Source organism: Panthera pardus, unplaced genomic scaffold (assembly GCF_024362965.1).
Source record: "Panthera pardus isolate Hobbes unplaced genomic scaffold, ASM2436296v1 HiC_scaffold_25, whole genome shotgun sequence".
NCBI classification, from domain to species: Eukaryota; Metazoa; Chordata; class Mammalia; order Carnivora; family Felidae; genus Panthera; species Panthera pardus.
Window position 1 is genome coordinate 88,209,062 of NW_026526821.1, and position 27,944 is coordinate 88,237,005.

General features: G+C 38.8%; 1 protein-coding gene across 6 annotated transcripts in view; it reads right to left on the bottom strand.

Annotated features, from left to right (window-relative positions):
- The window catches only part of EXOC6B (exocyst complex component 6B), a 613,936-nt gene that overhangs the window by 138,574 nt on the left and 447,418 nt on the right, over nt 1-27,944 (bottom strand). For 4 of the 6 annotated variants that reach the window (XM_053890818.1, XM_053890816.1, XM_019441650.2 and 1 more), the window contains exon 20: nt 15,181-15,254. In XM_053890818.1, coding sequence (XP_053746793.1) covers nt 15,181-15,254 — 74 coding nt within the window. Of the gene's footprint in view, nt 1-9,519; nt 9,757-11,010; nt 11,191-15,180; nt 15,255-27,944 lie in introns of those variants that run through there. The other 2 variants (XM_019441679.2, XM_019441672.2) reach the window with 2 other exon arrangements.

Here is a 27,944-nt window from a genome sequence, read left to right on the forward strand (position 1 = left end):
TTGGATTTAGAGCAGACAAGCACGCATGGACAAATACACACACACAGACACACACACCAGCATGACCACCACCACACTGCACCACATGCACAAATGCTGTGGTGACAAATGATAAGCAGTATATGCCCTGAAGTCAATAATTACATATCCCATATTATGTATACATATTATGTATACGTAATATACATATCATAACACATATTCACTTTTAATGACATCATCAACTTACTATGGTCTGAGGTAGCTCTTTTTAATAGTCTTGGTGTACCAGTAGCTTCCGAGAACCACTTTGTCCTCACAGTCTCTCCAAGTCTCCTGTGATCTAACATCACTGAATACCACAGACTATACAAGTAGTAGCTCATAAAGAGGTCATACCATTGCATAGAAAACCTGCTGCTCACCTCGACCAGGCCCAAAGCATAGAGCTCTGGGGAGAATTTGGGAGGCCTCTCTATGATTGATGTTTGGCTTAGATGAACATCTCATTCTACAGATTAAGTCTCTAGAGTGTATTTTTTAGCACTGTCCAGAAAATAGAGAAGTTATACCTTTACTTTGCCAGCCAATAGAAGGCTAATTTGCTCTTTTTTCTGTAGTTAACACTGAGATGAAATAATAATTTGAATACTTTTTATTCTTAGCATGGGATTAAATTTCTCCAGATGACCACAATTTTCACAGACACCATGCATAGCAAATCTCAAATGTTTTGTCATAGAATGCTTTTAGAAAAAATAAATACCCCAAACAAAAGAAAGAAAATCAGCTCCTACTGACTTATTATAACAACAATAACCGAAAAGGCAAGAATCATCACTTCTAATGGCACAGCCATACCTCCCTCCTCCGAAGTCATGCAATAGCATGTTTACATGCTATTGAATTTGGCACTTAAATCATATGCTGCTTCTTCCGGATAGTTAACTTTTTAGAAGTATCAGTCTCACCTTTCTTATTAGATTGTAATAAGCTAAATTTAAATGATGGATACATCAAATTGGATTGCAAAAAACATACCACAGGACATGGCAGTGAGAACTGAAAATTGGACGCTGGTAAAGTCATACCCTCACTGAAGTTCATGAGCCACTCAGTATTTTTCATGTGTACAAAAAAAGAAAACAGTGTGGAAGAAAAGAATAAGGTACCCTCTAGTACCTATTAAGTTAACCAAAACACTTAAAATTTACATTTTATAGACTCACTGTTGGTGAGGCTAATGTCAAACTAGTGCACGAACACACTGCTAGGGTTCTGTAAGTTGGTATAACCCTTTGTTGTAGGAACCAGCAATACATTGAAAAGCCATACAAATGTTTTTATAACTCTTGTATAAATAAATTACTTTTAGAAGTAATTCAGATTAAAAAAATCCTCAAAGTATGAGTATATATCTTACGACTTCAGTGTAAAAACAAAACATTAGACATAACTTCTAAGTTCAAAAATAATAATGGCTAATGATAGAATATAAAACTGATGACCCCTTCATAAGAAAGACTCTAAACAGATTAAGAATTCAAAGACACTTGCTCAACTGATGAAGGACATTAAAAACTTACACTTATCATTATATTTAATGGTGAAAACTGAATACTTCCCCAGTAAGATCAGGAACAAGGCAAGGATATCTGTTCTCAGTACTTCTATTTGACATTGTGGTGGGGGTCCCAGTGCAATCAGGCAAGAAATAAAAGGCATCTAGTTTGGACAGGGAGAAGTAAAACTGTATTCAAAGATGTCATAAATGTCTACCTAGAGAATGCCCCCAAATGTATAAAATACCACTAGATCTAATAAGTGAGTTTAACAAGTTTGAAATTCAAGGTCAACATACAAATCCCAATCCCAATTGTTTCAATACACTAGCAATGAACAAGTAAAAACTGGCATTAAAAGAACAACACCATTTACAATGAACATGAAATACTTTGAGATAAATCTTACAAAACACACGCAAAGTTCGCTGAAAAATACAAAGCACCTATGAGAGAAACCAAAGACATGAGTAAATGGAGAGACTGACTATATATGTGGATTAGAAGATTCAATAGTGCCAGAATGTCCATTCTCAAACTGATCTAAGAATCCAGCAAAATCCTAGTCAAAATTCCAGCAAGCTTTTTGTAGGAATTGACAAGTCGATTCTAAAATATCTACATAAAGGACTTAGGATAAACAGAAGAATTTTGAAAAAAAAGATGGAGTTCATAACATACTATCTGATTTCAAGATTAATAGAAAAGTAAGATCATGACACAGTAAAAGGACAGACACAGATCAATGGCACAGAACATAAAGTCCAGAAATAGCACAATACATACATGGTCAATTGACTTTTTATTAAATGTGTCAGGGCAAATCACCAGTGAAAGCATAGTCTTTTGGAATGAGCAGGGCTGGAACAACCATAGGTTCTACATAAAAATTCAAAACATAACCATATCTTATATTATACTGAAAAATTAATTCAAAATATTATCATCAGAGACCTAAATGTAAAACTTAACACTATAATCTTTGGAGAAAACATAGGAGATATCTTTGTAACTTTGGGTTAAGTAAACATTTCTTAAGATAGAACACATAGACTATAAGCAATGAAAAAAAATGATATCATTATTAACTATGTATTATTAAAATAAAAAATGCAAACTTTTCAGAAGATACTGTTAAGAAAACAAAAAGCCAGACTGGGAGAAAAAAGCTGCCAAACACATAACTGATAATGGACCATTAACCAGAATATAGAAAATTCTTTTACAGCTCAATAATAAGAATTAAAAAAAATTTTTTTAATTAGTTTTCTTTATTTTTGAGAGGCAGAGAGAGACAGAGTGCATGTGGGGGAGGAGCAGAGACAGGGGAGACACAGAATCGGAAGCAGGTTCCAGGCTCTGAGCCGTCAGCACAGAGCCCGATGCGGGGCCCGAATTCACGAACCATGAGATCATGACCTGAGCCGAAGTTGGACGCTCCACTGACTGAGCCATCCAGGCACCCCAATAATAAGAATTATTTTAAAAACTGGACAAAAGACTCAAACAAACACTTCACAAAAGGAGAGAGATGGATGCCAAATAAGTATACAAAATGAAATTCAACATCAATAGCCACTATGGGAATATGCATTAAAACCACCCCAAGATCCTACTACATACCTAATAGGATGGTGCAAATAAAAAAAATCGACAATATCAAATACTAGTCAGGGTAAAGAGCAACTGCAACTCTCATATATTCCTGATGGAAACGGAAAATGGTAAAGGCACTTTGGAAAAGAGCTTGATAGCTTCTTGTAAGTTAAACATATACTTTCTCTATGAACCAATTATCTCGCTCCTAAGTATTTACTCTAGAAAAATAAAAACATATGTCCACACAAAAACCTTTACACAAATGGCTTTATTCATGAAAGCTCCAACTGGGAACAATTCAAATATTCATCAACTGATGAATGAGTAAACAATCCCTAAAATGGAATACCATTCTGCAATAAAAATGAATGGACTACTAATAAATGCAACAATATGGATGAATCTCAAAAGCATTATGCTAAGTGTGAGAGGCCAAAATTAAAAGTATGATTCCATTTATAAGACAAAACTATAGTGTCAGAGATCAGGGCAGTCATTGCCAGGAGCTGGGAATTGGAAGAGGAGACTCATTGCAGAGGCGTAAAGAATTTTCTGAGGATGGAAATATTCTTGGCTTTTGTGGCGGTTATATAATTGCATAAGTTTGTAAAAATTTACAGAGCTGTATATCTAAGAAGGATTAATTTTACTATACGTAAATTATGCCTCAATAAACCAACAGACAAAAGACCGTCACACCAAGCGTTGAAGAATATGTAAACACCTGAGCTCTCGGTCACTGCTGGTAGGTGTGGAATATGGCACAATCACTTTGGAAGAGTCTGACATTTTTAAAAATAAAGTTAAACATACACTTACCACGGACTCAGCAATTCCACTGCATGTACTACCCAAGAGAAATAAAAACATTTATCCACATAAGCACTTGTACATGAATGCTCATAGCAGCCGTGTTCATAGTATTCCAAGACTAGAAACAACAAAATATTAATAAATACAACAGGTGAATGACTAACTAAATTACTATACATCCATATAGAGAAATCTCACTCATCAATTAAAAAATGAGCTACTGATACATTCAATACCATGGAGGAAGCTCAAAATACTACACTGAATGAAAATAAGAATATAAATTCTAGAATTTTATAGATACAATGTTATTTTACATTTTTTTAGACTTACTTTTTAAAATCAATTTTATTAAGATATAATTTATATACAATAAAAACAAACCTATTTTAAGCATGCAGTTCCATGGGTTTTGATAAATATATACATCTATGTAACTACCACCACCACCAAGAACATTTCTATCATCCCAAGAAGCTCCCTTGTCTTTCTTTCTCATCAGTCCTGTCCCCTTGTTCCCAAGCACTGATCTACTCTCTGTCCCTATAGATTAGTTTGCATTTTCTAGAATGTTATATAAATTTTAGAATTGGATTATCAAATAGTTCCTTTTTATTGATGAGTGATACTTAGGTATATTATAATTTATTTAGTCATTCATTATATTTATGAACTAACGTACTGAAAACAGACCCCGGGCTATAAAAAAAGAAGACTTTATAATAATTTATAAGGCTTAAAATGCTGGAGTAAGCATTAAATAAGATAACATAATCATGTTACTTACTATTTAGTAAGCATATAATCAAAGATAGCGGGAAACTACATCTTAGGTCAAATAATTTGCCATATGTCACAGCTAATAACCCAGGTCTGTCCAATTCCAAACTTCACGCTGTCCTAATGCCCAATACAGGGTTCCTGGAATCTGTGGATATGGGAGAGTCCTACTTTTCCCAATGTTTAAGGGGTTGAGACATAGAAGGGAGACACCAGAAGTTTAAGAGGCCAACCGAGAGTTTTGTCTCTCCACACTTACAGGATTTGGAAAATTGCTAAGTGTTCAGCATTTAGAAGAGATTAACCAGCTCTCTGCTAACCTACTGGGAACAGATCTTAAGTCCCCGGATTGACTAGGATCTTGCCTATGTAACTAGTTTGCCAGAGCCAGTTTTTCTTTTCCACTGGATATTCTTAGCAAATGTTATAGAATAAAATGTGAGAAGGGAACACCAGAAGCTAGTCAAGGAAAGTGAACTGTCCTTTCACACCAGTGCTACCAGAAGGGCTTCATGACCAAGTTCAACTTCATTTCACGCATAAGAATCCCTTAGTCATATCATCCTTCTCTCTGGCCATATTCTCAATGAGTCATTTTGCTCTTGAAATCAAGAAAGACTAAGAAAGAAATGATCCTGGTTAATCAAGAAGGAGCTACTTTAAAAATGAGAATCTCACAGATCTGACTGTTTAGTTGTGTCTGAAATTGGTCCCTTTGCAGCTCCCTGCCTCATGATATGTGCCCTACACAAGGCTCCTTCCTAGGTATACCTATCTCAGGGAGTCAGTCTTTCCTGACTCTGTCTTTGCCTCTGCGACTTGCTCAGTCTGGATTGCCTTCCACTGTAGCTTTCTTTCATTTGGTTCCTATTCCATCTTTGCTTCCCCCTTGAGACTTAACATTTTAGACTATCCTTTTGGTCTCCTACTTTACTGATGTTGTCTGGTTGCCCTTTCCCAGTCAGTCTTATCTCATTTCTTTATGCATTCCTAGGAACCTGCCTAGAAGGAAGGTTTTAATTTTCAGATCAGGGTTGTAGATGCTCTTTTTGGTCCTTGTTCTCCAGGAGCCCAGGCTTGCAACTGTGGCTCCTAGGTAGTGAGTTCTCTTACAGTTAAGGGGGCTTCTTCCTTGGCAAATTGAAATATGCCTCAATTCCCTAAATCTGGACCTTTGTTGTCACTCTCTGCTGCCCTCCAGCGGCTGTCAATAGATGCAGTAGTTACTTAGATTGAGGCCTGGCTCTTTGCCCTTTCCAGGCTCGTAAGTGTTCTCTAGTAGGACACTAAGGCAGTGCAGTTAATGAAGATGAGATGTGTGTTCAGAATCCATCAGGTTTTATTTAATGCTGCCAGTACTCCTGCGACAGACTTTGATACCACTGCTACTTCCAGGGAAATTCATTGGGAATGACTCACTTGACCTTTCTCCCGAAGATGTGATTATCTCAGAAAATCCACAAATTCCACGTGTGTGGGTTTGCATATTCAGGCTGTGTGTTGAGATATGGGAGAAGCCTCCCAAGTTCCTGAGGCTTGGCGTGTTGGGAGATGCAGACAGCGGTGCAGAACTTCACGCTAGCCCAGGCAGCATGCCTCACAGGTTACCTCGGTCAGAGGATCACCAACGCTGTCCGTGAGCAAAGGGAGAAACTACCAGGTGGCTTTCACTACGCTATGCTTATTAGCTCCTCCCACAAGAGCTTGAAATGGAACAAAACTCTAGCCTCTGAACTGACAGACTTGGCTATAAAGCTATCCAGAGTGACACTGGCACGGCGCCCACTTTAAAAGCGGCCATCATGCTATTGGAGCAAAGGGGTAGAAGATAGTTGCAGACTAGACGCACACTTCTGGAGAAAGTATGCCTAGCATACACTGGAAAGGCTGTTGTATGCTCTGGTGGAACCCCTAAGTGGCCCAGCTTTGCCAAGTAGGAAGTGCTAGACAACTCTGTTGAGCGAGCTTTAGATTAGACTTCCTATCTAACCCGAGACTGTGCCAATATGGGTTGACGGCAACAATGGGTAATGTTAACCTGGGGTTGGGGCGATCCATGAGTCAAAGGCCAAACGCAATGTATTGTTCATGGGAAAACACATCCAACGTCTGGTGTTTTGTCTCCTACTACCCAAAAGATTATCCACAACTGCTCCTAGCTAGCTAAAGTTCCTTCCATATAACTTCTTTCCACATAACTGCTATTAATACAGCTTAAGGACCCTGACAGGGCCCACAGCGCCTGTCATTCACGAGTCAGCATTTCCAGACACACAAACTGTCTATAAGAGGGAGGGCCTTCAAAGAGGCTCAGAAGCTACCACTTTACCAAGTACAAATGGGCAAAGAACCGAGTGTCTCCCACCTACATTCATGCTAAATGGCTAAGCTTCCTCTCTGAGGAAAAGCAAAGCCCCTGAAAAATACAAAGCGGTGTTCATCAGACCTTTCACCTTCCTTTCATGGACCCCAACTATTCTCCACTGTGAAAAATCAATGAGGAATCTACCTCTTATAAACTATCATGATCTCAATGTGGCTGGCATCCACTACTAATACATGCTCCCTTTTCTCTGATTCCCAACCTCTTGAAACAACTCCATGAGACTTTAAGAAATTAGACTTCTGAATTGCTAAAATGAATAGAAAATGGCCATCCCCACATGCTATGATGTCATTTGGACCATTAAAATGTCTGTTTTTTTTTTTCCCTAGCATTTAAATAACATCTTACATGATTTTCTATACCAAAGAGTCGCACCTGCTCAGATATTATTTCATGAGATCCTGGTCTGGAAAAAAAAATGGATTCTATGTTAAATCAAAACAAACAAACAAACATACAAACAAAAAACCCTGAGACAGAATTTCTGAGTGCATCTCCTTCCCTAGTTGAGAGGTTAGTATGAAGTGAGACAAAGTTTCAGCAGTTCTAGAATAGACTTTCCTCCAATCAACCAAGGACATTGGGTAAATCCCAGAATGTGTTACATATTACTGGCAATTCCTTCTATAAATTTTCCATGGCAGCCCAGTCACATAAGGAAAGATACCTGATTTTCAGTGGCAGCAGCAGCATCTATCTCGGTGGCTGAAGACCTTATCTACCTGTGCCCCATCCTGTGTGTGCTGATCTAGCCTTGGCTTACATGAGGTCATAAGTCTAGCTGGGTGGAGTCTATTCTCAGAAACGTTCCTATCTCTGTTTTTTACAGAACCAGACCAAAGGCATAAGCTTTCCCCAGCTCGGGAACGGGAATCGTTTGCAGTCAGAGATTCCTTTGAGGTTAAAGGTATCGCCCTGGTGCCTGTCAAAATAACATGGGCACAACAATTTTGTCAAAACAACCAGAAAACCCTACTTTCAAAAACCAAAGGACCACCCTCTGAAGCGTTTCAAGATGGCCATCTTATGTATGCCGGGCTGCCAAATCACAGCTACAGGTTCTTTTCTGAAAGCCTGTGTATCGGTGTACAATAGACTTGGGCTGGCCCTGGGGATTTGCAGAAAGCTCTGCGGCTGTCCCTAAAACTGACCAATACAGCATCAATATAAAAAAACATCAAAATCAAGACCAACTGGCAACCCCTTGGATGCAGTTTTTATTCCCAACTATACCAGTAGAGTCACTGTAATAGTGCTAGGGACAGTGTCCAATGAATGAATGAATACTTCTGATTTAGGGAGGTCTATAAAGTTTGCTTGCTTTATCTATGTTAAAACATGGACTAGGGTCTGTAGGAACTTTTAGTACCTCTCAGCAAAGAGATTTGTGCAGACAGTCTGATATTATTACTTTATCTTCTTCCAACCACCAATGCCTTTGGGATAGGATGACTCTGGATTTCATTTCTGAAATGACATTTAACCACATATACATGCTACCACACCAGTAGTGCAGATGATCTTTTCTAAGATAATGTGCTTAATGGCTTAAACCATTCCTTCTGACCCCTCCATCCACATTAGTCATAGTAATGGCATCTTCCAATTCCAAAGAGTTATCAAGCTCTTTGATTTCTGAACCCTGGTGCAGATGACTCCCAGTTTTACAGGCCACTATTTATTCAAGATCATACACAATCTGAAGGTCAACAGAATATTTCAGGTGAGCACTTGGGAGAGTAGTTCTACCTCCAGCGTTACTGGCCCATATACTTCACTACCAGAGGATCTGAGGATTTACATACCACTCTATTTTCCTCCACCTAGAACATCCTTTCACAAAAACATCCCCCTATCAACTCTCCCCACACCTCTCATTTTCTCCACCATGACTGCAACTGCTCAGTAAACATTTAGGAAAACTATAGGCCACCCCCCGCCCCCCACCAAAACCTCCAGGTTACATCCCAGCAAGTTAAAAACCAGTATTAAGAAGTACATGTGGGAAATGACTTTCTTCCTGTTAAATAGGGCTTAACCGTTGTGACGAAATGTAGAAGATTGCCACCTGAGGCCTTTTTAAGATGTGGGCCTGCCTTACCCTGATGCAGGCCTCCTCTGTAGTTTCCTAAAAGTTAGGGGTTGTTTAGACTGGCTAGGGAGAAACATTAAAAAAAGAAATTCTATTGACTATATATCATCTTGTTATGTGCGGTATCAGACAAATTCAGTTTTTCTATCAATTGGTATTCTACTGAGGCTAACACGTAAGTGGTTATTAAGCAAAGTTAAGATTTTTCCACTTGAGCCTAGATCAGTAGAGCAAAGGGGGGATGTTCCTCTTAGTGGGAGTGGTTGTTTATTAGACTTGGGGGCAGAAAAAAGTAGAAAAGTAGGCAATTTGATTCAAAAACCAAAACTTTACTGAACAGAATGAAGACAGGCTGGGAAACAGGAAGGGCAGTTCTGCATAGTTAGTTTCTGAGCTGTTCCCAGGTTTCATACCTGACGGAGTGGATGGTCCTGATTTCACTTTTACGCCTCTAACACGAACATCAGAATTCTTTCAACGTCTCCAAAGAAATATACAACTATTTCTCTTAGGTCCTAGAGTTGTTGTTAAGGCAAGTTAAGTGCCTGCAATGGAAATGCACCGTGTTTACTTTAGTCAGAAGGTTTAGAAATTGGGGAATAACTGGCCTAGAGGGAATGTCACCAGCTCCATCTAAAAAAAGCCGCAGATATCTTGGGATGGCTTTGCTGTTTGAGAGTCGTTGCCAACAAGCTCCATTCAGGAGATCTGATGCAATGTCACAACCTAGTTCATTCAGCTCTATAAAAACTTAGTATATCGGAAGTAAGCAACAGTTGGGGCCAAGGAACAGAAAATAATGTGATGCTACTAAAGAAAAGAATCCACTCAAACCTTTTCCTGTTGGTCAAATATGTACGGTGAACAGCCAGAAATTAAATGAGTAATATAAATAATTAATTATCTAGGGAAGTTACGATTCCCTCACAGTGAATGTAACAGAAATGTGAAATGTTTCAGGGTAGCCTACAATAAGCAGTGTTTGCTGAGAAGGAGAAGGCATAAACAAAACCAAACAAACAAACAAAAAAACAGGTCCATGAGGAAGCTGAATAGTAAAAGTAAGAAACGAAGAAGAGAAAGTAAGAAATGGGGTTTTAAAAAGATTAGTCTAAGACTTAAAAAAAAGGAAAGATAGTCTAGATCCTAGTTAAAACAACTCCATATATGTTTTTAAACAAAACTTAAAACTGGCTATTCTCTATGCTTAAAACACTTTCCTCCCTCACCAATGCCTGGTTTCTATCAGTTGAACGTTCCACGATTTTAATGCAGTTTTTTATAACTACTTAGGCTCCCGAAGACCTCTCCACTCCATGGCCTCTTTCTGCAATTATAGATGCATAGTTTGTATAAAGGTCTTATATCCCAACCGGAGGATAAACTGAAGGTGATTTCCCCACTCTTTGATTTTGGGCTGGCCCTGTGACCAGCTCTAGCCCATAAGATGTGGTGGGAACGATGGCTTGCCAGTTCCAAGTGTAGACCTTAAGGGGTTTGCATATTTCCCCTCGCTCTCTTGAAACCTACCAATACGCCACGTGATTACGCCTGGGTTAGGCTGCTGGTGGATGAGAGACCACACGGAGCAGAGAAGAGTCAGTCTAGCTAAGACGCCCTAGACCAGGCAGTTCCTAGTGAATCTAGTACCTGACCTCAAGGTGTGAGTGAGCCCCCAGAACCTATCCTAATTGCTAATCTGTAGAAACCTGAGTTAAATAAATGATTCTTCTTTTAAGACAAGGCATTTTGGGTGCTTTGTTATGCAGCAAAACACAACGAAATAATTGAAACATATGTAATAGCTTCATCCTTCCAACGTAATGCTCACTACAGACTGACTTATATTAAAATTAAGTATTTGCTGATCACTTCTTTGCTCCTGGAGGTCAGAGACTGTATGATATTCACTTCTGTACTCCCACAGCACCGGGGTTGTGCTCTGTTCACGGTAGGCACTCAGAGTTTGACAAAATAAGCTGAAATGAAAATCAACGGAAGTTCAAATTCTAATATACATTAGTATTATCTACTGAATGCTTAACAAAAGAAGAAAAACACAAACCAGAGTACTGGTAGAGAATCCAGTCACTACTGAGAATCTGCTATGGACCTTGTATGGTAATTCCCAATGATGGAACATTAAAGGCTGGCAGCTACTAGTACTTGGAGTGCATATGCCACTTCAGGATAGCTAATAAGTGGGCCCTTTAAGTTGTCCTTGCCAAGATCTAACATTAACCCGAAGTTGGATTTTGATAGCGATTCACACACATATTTGAACACATGAATGTGAAGTCATACTGCAATCCTCCTTTTATGGACTTGGGACATTTAGTGGCAAAGGAGATTTTGATTTGCACTGTCTAATTCACATTATCATTAACAGCAGGTTTTCTAAGCCTAGCAGTCTGACAAATGAGATTTGCACGTAAATGTACATTAACTATGAAGTGCTGCATGCATATAAAATATCATGAAAGCTTGTGTAGTCAAGATGTCATTTCACTCTTTTCCTTAAGAAGTAGGAGACTGAGAATAGACAGGACAGGTGGGAAACGATGAATCGTTTTGCTATCCGTATCTAAATTGCGTCCTAATTGAATTTCTATAGCTTTTAAGTGACACTGTGCTATTACACTCTATGCAGAGATGATCTCATCAAATATTCTGTGTTTTGATTATTTTAAAATTATTCACTTGACAGTGTCTGAAACACTCTAAAGCAAGGCAACACAAAAGTACGATCAGAATGAACATGCTCATAAAGCAGTGAGACAGATACAGTCAATGACAGTAAAAGAACACCCTTGCTGCACTGTAACCGTAGTGCTTTGCATGGATGCACACCCCAGAACTTGCCCTAACTTTAACTTCTTCCTTTAACTTCTGCCATGCCTGCTTAATATTGTTACGTCAGACTCAGAAAGAACATGATGATTAAGTCAGTCACTAAGCTAGAAAACTGAATCAGGATCTAATGAGGTTTAGACTGGTTAGAATGATAAAAATCTGTGTTGTTAACAATGTGAAAGAAACACATAGACCGAAGAGAGTAGAGTCTCCAATCTGTTCCGTAAAATCGAATGTGTGAGGACTCCTTGAGGAGTGGGTCTCAATGCTATACATGTGATAAAGACTCAATTGCTAGCAGAGAGGATGCTCAATAAATCAGGAGAGGAAGCCTGTCCCCGAAATTGTGATGCATTAATAAAAACATAAAGAACCAGAGGGTCAGAGTTCAGCGAGACACAGATTTTAGCCAACTTAAGAAATATCTTTCTAGGGGTGCCTGGGTGGCTCAGTCGGTTGAGCGGCCGACTTTGGCTCAGGTCATGATCTCTTGGTCCGTGAGTTCGAGCCCCGCATCGGGCTCTGTGCTGACAGCTCTGAGCCTGGAGCCTGTTTCAGATTCTGTGTCTCCCTTTCTCTGACCCTCCCCCGTTCATGCTCTGTCTCTCACTGTCTCAAAAATAAATAAAACGTTAAAAAAATTTTTTTAAAAAGAAAAAAAGAAAAGAAATATCTTTCTAATAATCAGGATGTCATAAGGAGGTCCTTGCTGTCTTGGGGTGGTGAGTTTTCTTCAAGGAGGATACACAGGCACAGTCTGGGTACTACACATGGTTTCAAGTATCAAGTCAAAGGTTATTCTGCATGATTTTTCAAATGAGCCCCAACCCCCAAATTCCATAATTCTATTATGGGATTCCGAAGGAAACATGCAGAAGGACAACATACTCAAAGGCACTTAATCATGCTTCATTTGAGGTCCAGATATCTCCTTTGGAAACATACTCCCAGGTTTTCTCCTGATAGTTTGAACATCTCCATAGTTCAGAAGTCCCCTTTTAAAAAGATGCTCATTTTAAACAAGTTGTGAGAACAATGAAGATGGACTGCAAAGAGATCAATATTTTCAGAAGAGAACAGGGAGGGATAATTTTTCTCACAATGATTCCACCTACCTGGGGGCTGCTAATAAAGAGCTACAGCCTGAGAGCTGGGGAAGTTTTTCAAATGGTCTAGGTTAGGAAAGTTATTGTTTTAACAGAGAAAGACACAACTAGTAATTAGGTGATTGATTCAATAGGAAGAGACATACTCTTCTTCTTAGTAAAATTTAGGAGTTTTGGTTTCTCCTGCTAAAATATCATAAAAGGAAGTCTGAGAACAGAAATGTAACAGCAAGTAGGAACTTAAGCATAAACACCAGTGCTCACTGAGAGCCCACAAATACTTGAGCATTCATCCCCGGCTCAGATCCACCTTATTTTGGCTGTGTTTTCTAACTTACTCCCTTAGTTAACATTTTCTGTGAACACCAGTTGCTTTCCATAGGGACCGAAAACCACAAACTAGAGAGAATGACCACACTTCCTTCTCATGAATAGTGAGAAAGGAAAAATTTTTTCCTTGGATGTGGCTCTCCAATGAAATTCAGTTTCTGCTTTCCAAGAAAAGCCAATTGGCTCAGAAGTTTCTGAGAAGAAACAAGGGAGAAAATTCCAACAGATAGCACTCCACAAAACCCTAAGGCAAAATCCCAATCTCCCAGTCTCACATCAGCCAAGGGGTTAAAACCTGAATGTCTCAGTTGAGTTGCTGAATCCACAGGTGGAAGGTCATAAGTGTGGAAAGAGATACTCAGCTCCATTTGTGACCATGCTGGGAAAGCCTTTATGTGTACGAGAACCCCCACCTCAGCCCCCAAATATTAAGTTGACACACGTTTCTGGGACGCGGCTTGAATCCTCAAACTTTGGCGGGTCTATAGAGACACAATTTTCTGTTTTCTGCTTAACAGGGCTTTCCAGAATTGTCATCAGATGACAGATTACACCACCCATCCACAAGGATTCAGGGGTAGTTCAGGCCATCCATTATGGGTTAAAAGCTGTTCCAGCATGAATCGAGACACAGTGGTAAGGAGACTACCAATACAAGGGGTCCTATAGCTTTAAGAAATACTCTGGGCATCTAAAAGTTTTCAGAATGCAAACTATGTCAGCTCTGAAAACAAGAGGCACTGCATCATTATGGCAGGAGAAACAAAGCCAGCCCCCTTTTTAAAACAGACAAAAAAAAAAAGATTGTTTTAATAGGAGAGAAGCATCAGTCATTGATTCTTACTTCATTCACACTTTCTATCCAACGCCATCCATCTTCAGAGTGAAGAGATGACAGAGCCCGGTTAACTCTCTCCCTCTTTTGGCCCCCGCCCATCCTGTTCCTCTCTACCCAAACCACCGAGGCCTACCAACCTGCCCATTTTGATCTGCAAGCAACAGCCCTAGAGAATGACTCTTTCTAACTGATGGGCTCGCAAAGCTCAGGTATGCCTGACGACTGGCTTTCATCAACACTACTTTAACAAGGTTGCCTGTCAGGTTAGCATGACTGGTCAGGGCCTTTGCTAATCATCTTCTAAAACCACCACTTAGTCACTCTTGGCTGACCACATTCTACAAAGGAGGGGATGGGAAGACTGAAGGCAGCAGGAAAAAAGTCAACAAGCCAAACCAACCATCCAGAATGTAAAATATTTCATTTTTCTTAAATGCTGCTGCCCTCATTATCTACAAACAAAAGTCCCCAGGCAGGCTGTCTCTGCATCAGTGCACCTGCTTAGCATTGGTCTGCGGAGTTATCTTTCTGCTGTGTCTGCAGAAGCCAACTATAGCACAATGGGTCACATCACTTGAGGGTCACTTGAGTCCCTCTACGCTCTGGGTCCCTCCTCCCACCTCCTGCCTTCCCTTCTACCCACAAAACCTTTAACTCCACCATAGCTAAGGATCCCAGATAGCTAAATAAAAGAGGTGGCCTCAAACACAGGGAAAAACCCTTAGGTCTCCAGTGTGAATCGCCAACGCCAATCCCCCTCCCCTCCCCTTTTCCTTAAGACCTGATGGTCTTCAGTCACACATCTTAAAAGAAAAACAAAAAACAAAAACACAAAGACTTACTTGTCTCAAGTCGATGAAGGCCAACTGCAGCGTGTCCTCCTGGAACCCAGGCACCGGGCCGGATCTGGCAAACTCTGTGGGAAAGAAAAGAGGATAAAAAGCGCCTTTAACTAACCATGGACAGGGAGATTGGCAGACGGATGACAGGGAAGACAAGAGAGGCTGGGGGAGAGGAGGACCAAGCTTCTAAGGAGTCATGTCTCTCTCCCTTCAGCTTCTTTGTTTGCCCTTCAAAATTCGTGTCATCAAAACACCATTAATTCCAGCATCCTGACAGCAAGGAAACTGTACTAATTCGACCTGAAATTTATTCCCATGAGCCGCGCTGGGCTTCAGAGTATTTGTTTTGTGAATGGACAAACAACTTGCAAAGGAGGAGGGAGTGGGGGAGAGAAAAAAGTTTTTCCTCTCAACACAATAAAATCTTCAGCTGTGAAACTCTTTTCAGTTCCGAAAGCTATTTATATTTTAGATCGCTGAAGGAATTTTCTAATTTCACGCCTGTCACCTCATTCCCCAAGCATTTATCAAAAAATATTCCCTGCCACATCATTAATTATTCCCTCACTGATTATTTGTATTATCTCATGACTGCATTATTGCCAACACACAAACACACACACACACACACACACACACACACACACACACACACACACAAGCAGAAGCTGTCCCAACCCACTACTTGGCTCCTGAGCAAAGGAGTACTTGCAGATATGAAAAGCCTACCTAAACAAATCTCATGACAAAAGCTTATGGAACATTTGCACATATCCATCCTACTAGTGTACTCTTTGTCCTTGACTTCTACTTCTATTCCACTCTCGAAAACTCTTTTTTTTCTCTTCCCTCTACCCCAATTTAGTCTTAGGTCAAAGACACCACATGAATGCTATTTGCAATTTACAGTAGCGCCTTGGGTCCATGCTCAGTTTATGACTCTGGCTTCTACATCGTTAACAAGAAGATAACTGCACGGGCTATAGGGACAGACACTAGTAACAGTTAAGAATGTCAAGTTTTATCGTCCCTAAGCCCTGCTTATTATGAAATCAAAAGGTCTTGTTTAAGCTCCCTACACACACACCCACACCACACACACCACACACAGAGAATGAGAAAATTCAAGAGTTGGACAGTTACTATGTCTTGAATTCTCTCTATAAAGCCAAAGTGTGATGGACATTTAACATCAATCTACCATTTGCCTCAAAAACAACTCCAGTATTGGCTCAAAGCAAATATGAAAAGGAATGTTTTCAATTACGTTTTATTCCAGGAACGAATTTAAGAAATTATACAGACTTAGTATCATACTTTTTTTTGAAATTAAATAAAATCCATCAAGATACCTGCATAAATGCCTGGAAAATTACTTCCAACATCCAGTAGCTGGACAGATTTAAATGATGATTTGTGAACAACTATGGGAATCCCTGTTTTTAAAAAATATTTTCCATCTGGGGCTTCTTAGACAGAATAGGTTTTCATAACATCCTTGCCCCACTTAAAAAAATAATGCTAAACAAAACTGAAAGGGATTATGGAAACATCACATGAAATGAAATTTAACAAAATTTGTTAAACAAAATATAGCACACGTATATTCTACAACTGTACACAAAATATTATTTTAGATATTTCAAAAAAAATAACTACTGTAAGTGAAAGGAGATAAACTATCGATAGGATGATTAGCAGCACTGGGTTTCTATTTGCGAGGAAAAGAAAACTCAAATGCTATTTGCAAATTAATTCCATCATATTATAGCCCAAATGATTCAAGTTTCAAAAGAGTAGAATCCTACAACTGTACAAATACTTGAAGAGGGCCATGTTAACGGAAAGCCTGACATACTCCATCCTTCATATCTTACAACAGCCATTATCTGTGCTAACCTTGTATATACAGCAGCTGCTCAAGTCAGATGTACAACTCGCCCATACTGTGCTCCCACAGAAAGCAGTTCTTTGAATTATAGCCACAGCCACTCTTTTTCACTGCCTTGATTTTCAGTGGTCGGCTTCAATAAGCTTCCCATGCCTGATGGTTTCATCCAAAGTTGCTAGTTTCCCCCCACTGCTCCTGCATGACTCAAGGCTATGTTTCATCACTTGACGTACTGAAGTCCTCTCTGTCAGTAGGAACCTTTCTTGAGTCAAAATATAGCAACTGTCAAGGTGTTCTGCTTACCTACACATGTCCAACTCAATAGAATTACCCTGTGACACAAGGTTGAAATGCTTGAGAGCTGCCTACATATTCTCACCTCTCCCTGTTGAGCATGCTCCCTGGGGCTGACAGATGACACAGACAAAACCACTCAGGAAACCGAGAGTCTCACTTTATAGACCTCATTTTTATGACACACTGAATCTTCCAGGTTCCCAGAGGACATGGTGGCCTTTTAGATTTGCTTTTCCTTTTATAAATCAGGGAATCAAAGAGTGATAATTGCTTCAAACTATGACAGAGTAAAGAGATTCGTTTTCACATATAGTTTATGGAAATGTCTCATTACTGTATATTCAACTTCATGTTTGTATTTTTTCCTCATTGTTTTACATATATAATCCTTGTCTTCTCATGTAGATAGTAAACCCCTTAGGGATAAGGACCCTATCACTGAACCTAACAAGTATTTAAAATACTAGATATTCAACAAATACTCGTATATTAATTAAATAAGTTACAAAAACAGCGAGATTCATTAATCATACATCCTCTTCACTGCCCATGAAAATCTTTAGATTGCAATAGGTAACGTGGCCTTATTAATATGAGTACCAATAAGCAGGTTTTAGGAATGTATGAGCTCCCTAAAATTTGGTGCACAATGATTGAAGAGATGGGTTTTGAGGTCATAAATATCAGAATTTGAGCTCGGATACTAGGTCTACGGGCATAGGCAAATTACTTAATCTCCTTAAAGCCTCAATGTCTTTTTCTCAAAAATGAAGAAAACAGTGCATTCTTTATAGTGCTACCATGAGGATTAAATGAAATAACACACATAGAGCAGTTGGCAGAGGGCCTGGCATATCATAATTGATTATCATTACAATTAGTTTTCTGTGTGAATATACAGTTCTCTGGGAAGAAGCTTCCTAGCTTTCACTGAACTCTCAGAGGGCTGGTGACCAAACAAAAGTTAAGAAACACTGTTACATACCCAGGACAAAACAGGAGAATTTATTCAGCTACCATTCAGTGATGAGTTAGTGAGCTGGCATTGCAAATTTGTTTACAGGCAAATATTTAAGTCTTTCACTTAAATGAAACTGAGATGACTAATTAACAGAATGTTAGCCACAGCAATTTTTATTGGTGTTATTTATGAATTTCAAAAAATGTATAAAACAGATCTCTTGCAATGTTTGGATTCAATATACGCTTAAAAACACGGTTGTTCTCTTAGAGTCAATTGTTCAGACATACAAAAAATGTTAACAGCATAAGAAAGTGTGAATATTTTAAATAAATGAACATTTGTAAGCAGTCTGATTTCAACTCTATAAAATATAATATGCATAGTAAACACTCATTTCATAATGTTAACTGAGGCTGTTGCAGACGGAAAGATTACAAAAGGATTTTCTTCTTTTTTATATTTTATAAACTTTTAAAATGAGTAGAGACCACTTTCATAATCAAAAATAGGAAATAGAACACATGTGCACATGTGCACCAAAATTACCTAGTGGTGCTGATTTAGTAATACTTTCTCTAGTGACAAGGGATAGGACTTATTCAAGATTTAGCATTACAGGCAGCCGGGATTGGTCTGCACACCCAAATTCCCAGATGTTGCTTGACAGAAAGAGAAGAAGAAAACTACAAAAAGCTCCAGTCTGTGTAACAGGCCGATGCATACACAAATTCATTAGATGTACACACAAGAAGCATCTCTGTAACATCACAAATGGAAACCTTCCTTCTTTGGAAATCATCAAAAGAGGTAAAAGTATGTAATTATGACTGAGTGGAACCAATGTACATATGGGGCACAATGGACAAGACCCTTTCTGGACTTGTCTCTGAGTCCAAGATCTGTCGTAGGTTTTCAGTCTCTAAGTGTTTCCAACACCAAGTGTTTCCAAAGCCTGGGTTCTGTAGTGTAGACGGCATCGCAAGACCATATAAGGTGCTTGCTCTATTTCACAAAGACCCAAACCCAACATTTGACCAGCATGTGTTACTTAGGGTCTGAGTCAAGGTTCCAGTGAGGCTGGCAGGAAAGCTTCCTCTTCAAAAATTTGTTCAGATTAGTAGAGCCTACCAGTGATGCATTTTCCAGAGAGCTCTGGCTCTCCCCAGCAGCTCTTTCCCGCCCTTGTACCATCATGGTAGGGACTTCAGAGTTGAAGCTGGTATCAGGGCTTCACTCCAAGACCCAATTTGCAAATGTGAAAAATCTTTTAATGAGGAAACTGCCAACTCATCAAAGTTTACAAAGGAAATATTTTCATTTAAGAAAATAAAAAGGAGGTATAAAAGTTACAGAAAACAAGGCATATTATTAAGTGAAGGTATAAACGGGGAAGTAAAATCACACAAAAAAAGTATTTTACTTACCAAATATTCAACGTTCTTTCATATTCTCCTACACACTTAAATCTATGTGGTTGGGCAATCATTTCTAAAAACAATATTAATTTCTCAAAAATATCCTGTAGGTTTATTTATAATGACATAAAATTACCAAAAGAGAAAAAGAAGGGATTCCACTAATTTCAAAATGCTTTCTACACTTCTTGAAGGCTGATCTTATAATTAACTAACACTATCACTTAGAGGGGGAAGGAAAAAAAAATTTTAAATAAACTTTAAAATTATCAGGTACATTCACATTTGGCTGAAGAAAAAAAACATTTTTATAAACACCATAGAATGCTAATTAGAATAAAATGGTAGAGTCAGATTAGAAAGGGCTTTGAGAAATCAAAATGACTGTCTTAGTCTATAATCTGTGTATCTGGATAGGACATCTGAGAGTTTATCAAAAGCAAGTTGTGAGAAACAGAAAATAAAACTAGTTCTTCTGAAATGACTCTAGGAGAACAATCATGTTTGTAAGGGTATACCGAGTCACAAAATTACAGATCTATTTTATGCAAATTGTTCATGGAACAAGAATAATTTTCAAAAGCAGATGAGCAACAAGATAAAATTTATTTCAGAAAAGCAAAACTAGTACCCTCTCTGGAAAATAGGTAAAATAGCAATTGTCGGAGAAAACCATAATTTGGTTAAATAAGAAGAAGTTGAAAAGACAGTGGATAAAATTTTGACCAGAGGTCCTTAGATACCGCCATTCACTACTGCTCTCACTGAACTTCCAGGTCAGAAAATGGATAAGATAGCATCACCAGCCCTCACTGAAGGGACCAGAGGTTTGGCTAGGGCAAAAGTGCCAGGTGAGAAAGAAAACGCAGTACCCGGGGGGTCCAAAGTATGTTGGCTTCTTGTTTACATCTTAAGATCATGTCAGGTCACATGTGGTGCTTGTGGGATTGAAAAAATAAGAGCTGCTGTTGCTGTATTAACATAATGGTTTCCTGGTATCTAGCTCCCTGGAGCAACAGACAAGGAGTGTGCCAGACTACCAAGTGTGGCTCTGGGGAAGCTAGCCTCTTCTTGCATCACTTCACAGTGGCTGCACTAAGCTCATTACAGACAGGAGTTGATGGACTCCGCAGGGAATCCACTTGGGGCTCTGCTGGTCAGAGAAAGGTTGGCCAGAACATAAAGAAGTAAGCAAAGGAGACAGATACCAAGGAGACAGGAAAACGGTGGGGCGTGGGGGGGAGAAAAAAACCACCTTGGAGATGAAACTGACCATACTTGTGTAAGTGTGCTTGCATGGACATGTGATCATAAAAAACAGGCACCTTTATTTAGCCAGGGTATGACTCCGTGTCGCACATCACGCTCTGTTTTTACATACCTTAAATATGTAACTCACTACATTTCCCATCCCAAAAAGGGCAGAGGGAAGCACAGGCTAACTCAAACACATTCTCAAAGTTCTGTGAGAGAAATCTGATGGAAACTGATGACACTGAAATCTGATTGCAAATGCCAAGCCAGGACTACACACAGATTTGCAAAGTGCTTTTAAAGTTTGATTTTCTAAGTTCAATTCTCCAAGCTCCTTTTGCTCTGAAAGACCATTGAGAGCTAGGACAGACAGACATGGCATTTTAATTAATAAGGAATTAATCTCCCATAAGTGAGAAAATGGACACCAGCATGAAGGAAGTTCCATGCTGCTGCTCAGTAAACAAGACAATCAATCTCCACCTGGCTGCCCCTCTGTACCACCGGGAGGAAAGGAGGGTCCTGGCACATTCAGTGGCTGGTGTCAGTGACAGCACACATTCTCCCGGACAGAAAAGCTGTTTTATGAGGAATAAACCTAGCAGATCAGAGAGGTCGATTTCTACATCTTATTTAACATATAAGAAGAATCAGTAAATAGCTTAATGAAATTACTCAGCGGAATCTAGCAAAGCAAACTAGAGAAACAATTCTGTTTAAGTTTAGAAGACAGATAATATAAGCTCCCACCATTTCATGGAGTCCAAGGGGCACTGGGTGCCTTTATAGAAATAAAGTGCTCATCTTTGTCTGAAGAAATACTATTTTAAATGATGGGTAAGAATACTTAGCCGTATTCACTAAACTAAAGAGAGTGACTTTTGCATTGTGTGATTCTTTGCAGAGGAAGAAGGGCTGAGGAAGTCAAGACTATAACGAGTGGCAGAACAACGTCATGCTGCACGGCAGCGGACTTTACCTTAATATTCCACAGAAAAATAACAGGCAAAAACAGAGCAAAAGATGACCTCGGACTTGAGTCTATAACTTACGCCGTTAAAGCTGAAAGGAGCATTTGGAACTACTGAGGACTTCTACCGATGAGCAAATTAAGGCCGAAAAGGTGAAGTCAGTGACCTAGTTAGAATCTGATCCCTCTAAGTCTGTCCTTCTAATATTTCAACAGGCACCCCCCCACCTCAAATGTCTAAAAACAAATATTCACTTTGCATGTTCCTTTATAGGCATATTAAGTATTCCTTTACATTTAGTTAGGAATCATAAAATCCTAAAAATACACAGATCTGTGCAAAGTCATAATTTTCCTCGGAAGTTCCCAAATGCTTCACAATTTTGCAAAGTGCCAGTTTCATAATATATCTTTTAAAATCATGGTGAAAAGAAGCTTCTCCCAATCAGTATTCCCAATCAGTACTTCTGTGTACAATCTCTAGGAAAGCTGAGGGTCCACCATGAGAGGGGTGGGCTTCCTGAGAGATGAGAAAAACTAGTGCTCAGAAGCAGTGACTTTATATCCTTGAAATTTTCACTGTGCTTTTAAGGACTTAATTTTGTCCATGTGTTTGTTCAGCACTGATTATCCTGCCGTATGAACATATACACAAAGTTGCGGCTATCTGACATTTTACAGAAGGATTTTGAGAAGGATTCTGTAGGTCATTTAACATAACAGTGAAAATCAATTTTCTAGAAAAGCACTGTCCAAATAGAAATGCGAGCCCCATGTGTAATTTTAGAATTTCTAGTAGACACACTGAAAACAGACAAAATAATATTGAAATTAATAACATATCTTGTTTGACTCAATATACATAAAATATTTCAATTTCAACATGAAACTAATATTTTAAAAATTATTCATTTGGGGGGCACATGGGTGACTCATCAGTAAAACATGTGGCTTTTTAAATTAAAATATATATATGTATGTGTGTGTGTGTGTGTGTGTGTGTGTGTGTATTTTTTTTTTTTTTTTTTGAGAGACAGAGAGAGAGCAAGCGTGAGTGGGGAGAGGAGTGGAGGAGTAGAGGGTGGGAAAGGAGGGTCTAAAGAGGGGGAGAGAGAGAGAGAGACAGAGAGAATATTTTAAGCAGGTTCCATGCCCAGCATGGAGCCCAACGTGGGGCTCAATCCCACAACCCTGGGATCATGACCTGAGCCAACATCAAGAGTCAGACACTCAACTGACTGAGCCACCCAGGTGTCAGGAGCATGTGACTCTTGACCTCAGGGTCGTGAGTTCCAGCCCCACGTTGGGCATGGAGTCTACTTTTAAAAAAATGATTCATGCCTTTTTTTCCAAAATTTAGTATATATTTTACACTTTCAGCACTTCTCATTTCTGACTAGCTATATCTCAAATGCTCAAATGGCCACTTGAGGCTGATAGCTATAGCGTTGGACAGCACAGCTTTACATGATGTTGACTGTAATGAACTTAAGTTAAAATTAAATGTGCCAAGAATGATCTTAGATTTTGAAATGACCAATAAAGAGCATTCCTAAAATTCACAGCATTATGAATTCTATTTTTACATCGGCTATGAAATTAGGATTGAAGCAAATGTCCATGATACTACACAATGGCTTTGATTCAGCTTGTATTAGAAATGTATGTTGCCTTCAGAGAGCTATATATATACTTTGTATATTTTTCATCATGCCCGTCAATACATTTTTATACTACCTCTCAATTAATCCTTATATTTGTATGCTTACCTTTCTTCTCTTCAACCCATTTTTCTCTTTCTTATGCAGGTGTCCCCTGTTATCTATCTGCAGGGAGATATGTACCAAGACACCAGTGGATGCCTAAAGCCACAGAGGGTACTGAACCCCAAACATACCATGGTTTTTCCTATACATGCATATCTATGTTAATTTATAAATTAGGCACACTAAGAAATCAACAACTAAGAATAAAATAGAACAATTATAACAATATACTGTAATGAAAGTTAATGTCAATGTGGTCTCTCTCTCTCAAATAATTTATTGGACTGTACTCATCCTTCTTGTGATGATGAGAGAAGATAAAACACCTGCGTGCTAAGATAAAGGAGACCTGTTACATAGGCATTGTGATGAAGTGTTAGTCTTCTACTGACGATACATCAGAAGGAGCATCACCTGCTTCCCGATCACAGTTGATCTTGGGTAACTGGAACCACAGAAAGTGAAACTGCAGAAAATTGGAGGCTTTGGTACCTAACTTATTTATTTTTTCAATTTATCCTGTTGAAAGTGGCCTCAAATCATTTTTGGAAAAAGCAGTAGGGTATAATTGTTTTTAAATGATGATAGCTGATAAGTATATAAATTTGGGGACATAGTGAGCTATGCCTCAGTTTCCCTAGCCAGTGATGACAATAACCATCCTGATCTATAACTGCAAAATGTTTTTTAAGGTGCAACATAAAATAAATACTGACTCATTAAAGGGAAAAGTATCAAGACTCTGGAACAGGGTGGAGGCATATCGTACCACACTATGAAAAATGCTGAAAGTCAGAGAAATGACTAAGGTACGTTCCACATGGGAAGTTTCCTAAGTTAAAGGAGACAGACTTTTTAAGAAAAATCAGTATAATTCTTTTCTTTCTTTCTTTTTTTTTTTTTTTTACAACTTTTTAAAAGTAGGCTTCACAGGAGCGCCTGGGTGGCTCAGTCGGTTAAGTGGCCGACTTCGGCTCAGGTCATGATCTCGCGGTCTGTGAGTTCAAGCCCCGCGTCGGGCTCTGTGCTGACCGCTTAGAGCCTGGAGCCTGTTTCAGATTCTGTGTCTCCCTCTCTCTCTGACCCTCCCCCATTCATGCTCTGTCTCTCTCTGTCTCAAAAATAAAAATAAAAAATAAACGTTAAAAAAAATATATTAAAAAAAATAAATAAATAAAAGTAGGCTTCATGCCCAATGTGGGGCTTAAGCTCATGACCCCGAGATCAAGAGTCAAATGCTCTACGAACTGAGCCAGCAAAGTGCACCAATATCATTCTTTTCAAACTGAGAGTAGTTAATATTTCTTTGGCATATATATTTCATGATGTTCTTACAATTTTCTAGGAAAACTAAGTCTCATAATGTAAGCTGATGTCCACAAAGATAGATATCTCATTAGATAAGGTAACTGAGATTCTAGTTCTTTCTAGAATTTACTTATGTGACCTTTGGCCAATCAGATAAGTTCTTAGTACTAAATGTCTCTGCTGTGAAATGAAGGTAATAATATTTCACTTAATTAAAGCTACAGGAATAAATCAAATATATTCTTGATGTCTATGATACAATAAAGAACATGTCTGGTCTTTGCCCCCGCTCCTAGAATAGAGTTTCAAATACCCTTGAAAGTTCCTGAGCAATAGGAATTGCTATTCACAATGAGCTTCTTTTGACCATACCTAGGTTTATGCTAACAAGGTTGCTCCAGTGGGACCTTAGAGAATTTTAAGGGAGGGGCTGGATAAGCCAGAAAGACCAAGCTCATGATTTTCAGTCACACCCCCAGTCTACAGGGAGGGTAAAGGGGCTGGAGGCTGATTTCACTCGTGTGGCCAATTATTTACTCAATCATGCCCATGTAATGAAAGCCCATATAAAAACCTCTGGATACTGAAACTCAGTATCAGATTAGTTTCATGATGTGCTGGGAGGGTGACATGCTTAGACTCCAACCAAGAGACAAGATGAAAACTGTGCTTGTCCCCCTCTTCCCCAGGACCTTAACCTATACATATCTTCCATCTGGCTCTTCCTGTTACAGCCTTTATAATAAAAGTGTAATCAGAAGTATAGAACTTTCAGTGATTTCTATGAGTTTCCTAGTGAATTCTTTCATGCAAGGGAGTTTGGGGAGTTCTGAATCTGTAGTCAGCTAGCAAGAGGAGTGAGTGGCTTGGACACCTCAGACTTGCAGCTGATGTCTGAAGAGGGGAAGTCTTACAGGACTGACCCCTTAACTTGTGGAGTCTGCAATTAGTCTACGACTAATAACTTAGTTGCAGAATTGGATTGAACTGTAGGACACCCAACTGATGTCAGAGAACTGTTGTTGGAACACAAAGTCCAATATAGATCAAGTGCCATAAAACGGGATATTGGGTCCATTTTAATATCTAGGCTAGAGCCATACATGTCCCAGCATAATTAATGGTAACATTACTGGATTTGGATATAAGATAATATGCTTTTCCCCTTGACATGGCCACTTCTTCAATGAATCAAAAAATTAAAAATATTGAATTAAAGTAAGTCTTTGATATTAGAGATCATTTTTGACATGACAAAGTAAAAGTTCTGTATATCTTGCCCAGAGAAAATGAACATTTTCTATATTTACTAGCTTTGATTCTTTGTTTCATGAAATTGTTCTAGTTATCAGCTGGGAACTTTTTCCCCTAAAATGGAAATTTATTGTAAAATAAATTATTTTATAAATAAATTATGTTTTATTGTAAAACAATGATCCAACAGCCATGTTAAATGTTTGCATTAAATGAATATCAACATAAATACCATTCTCCCATTCTGGTTACACAGGCTAGACCTAAGAAGTCAAGACCTAAACTTAGGATCTCTCTTACTTAGAGAATATAAACTGTGCCACTGAGAACTCAGTTTAGGATGTGTTTTCCCTTTTCTCCTTTTCCCCTAAAGCAAACAAACAAACAAAGACAAAAGGAGAAGAGAATCTTTGTTAGTGCCACGCTAGCCCTTTGGCTGATACTTACTGGGTAAAGGGTCAAGGAAAGGACTTCGGACACAACTCAGGAGCTCTAGAGGAAGCATTAAGGATTTTAACTCCTAGGTACTGCTGAGAGGGAGATTAGTGTTTAAAAAGAATTTAGGTTGGCTGGAAGAAAAGGAAATGAAAATCGTTGTTTCTTAAGGCACATGAGCCACTTCTTTCCATGATAAACTGGTGCTTTTAAAGGAATATCTTAAGTGCTAGAAGGTATAGGAGATAAATGAACATTTCAAGTATTAAAAGCACTCCTGTCTTTAAAATGATCCTTGCTGAAAAGCCCTCAGAAATGCTTTTCTAGGGAAGAATAGAGAACCTCACTCTTTTCCCTGGTTAACTGTCTGGGCAGGGGCTTAGGCTACACCTTGTTTCCATCCACTGACAGGCAGACAGCTGACAAAAAGATTCCAGTGACTCAGAGGGGAAGGGCAGGCCTTAAACAGGCTGACTGCTGGGACTTGGTGAAAAATGGAGGAGCCTTGGTATTTCTCCAGCAAGGCATATCATTCAGAAGAAAGGTACCTCATTCAGAATGACAAAAAGAAGAGAAAGATGACGAGGCAAATTTTACTGATACCTACGAAGAAAATAAAGGAAGAGTTATTTTTCTTTTATTGTTGGTTACATTATAGAAAATGTTCGGTGTCACTTGCTATTAAACCATCCCAAATCATTAGGCTGAACAGTGGCAACATAAAAATAACCACTCCACTGAAGTTCTCAGATGCAATAAAATAAACTTCTGCTTTCTTCTCTTTCAAACTCCATTTCTGAAAGAGCTATTTACAAGCACGGATTCAACTTCTTTACCTTCCACTCATTCCTGAATTCTCTGCAATCTGGTTTCTACCACCCCTACTTCCCCTAAAAGTACTTTCTCTAAAATTTACTTTGGATTCCTTCTTATTAAAGCAACACTTATTCAGGCCTTCTCTTACCTGACATTTGCATGTACCATGCAGTATTATATATATAAAATTATTCATTGTTTATCTGAAATTCACATTTAACTGAGCGTCCTGTTTTTTATCTGGCAACCCTACTCCTAACTGAAGTTTCTGTATTTAGGCTTGCATTTTCCACAATTTTGCCACAGTGATTTTCCTAAAGCAGAAAATGACCATGTCATTCTCATACATAAAACATATGACCAAAAAAAAAAAAAAAAAAAAAATGACCAGCTC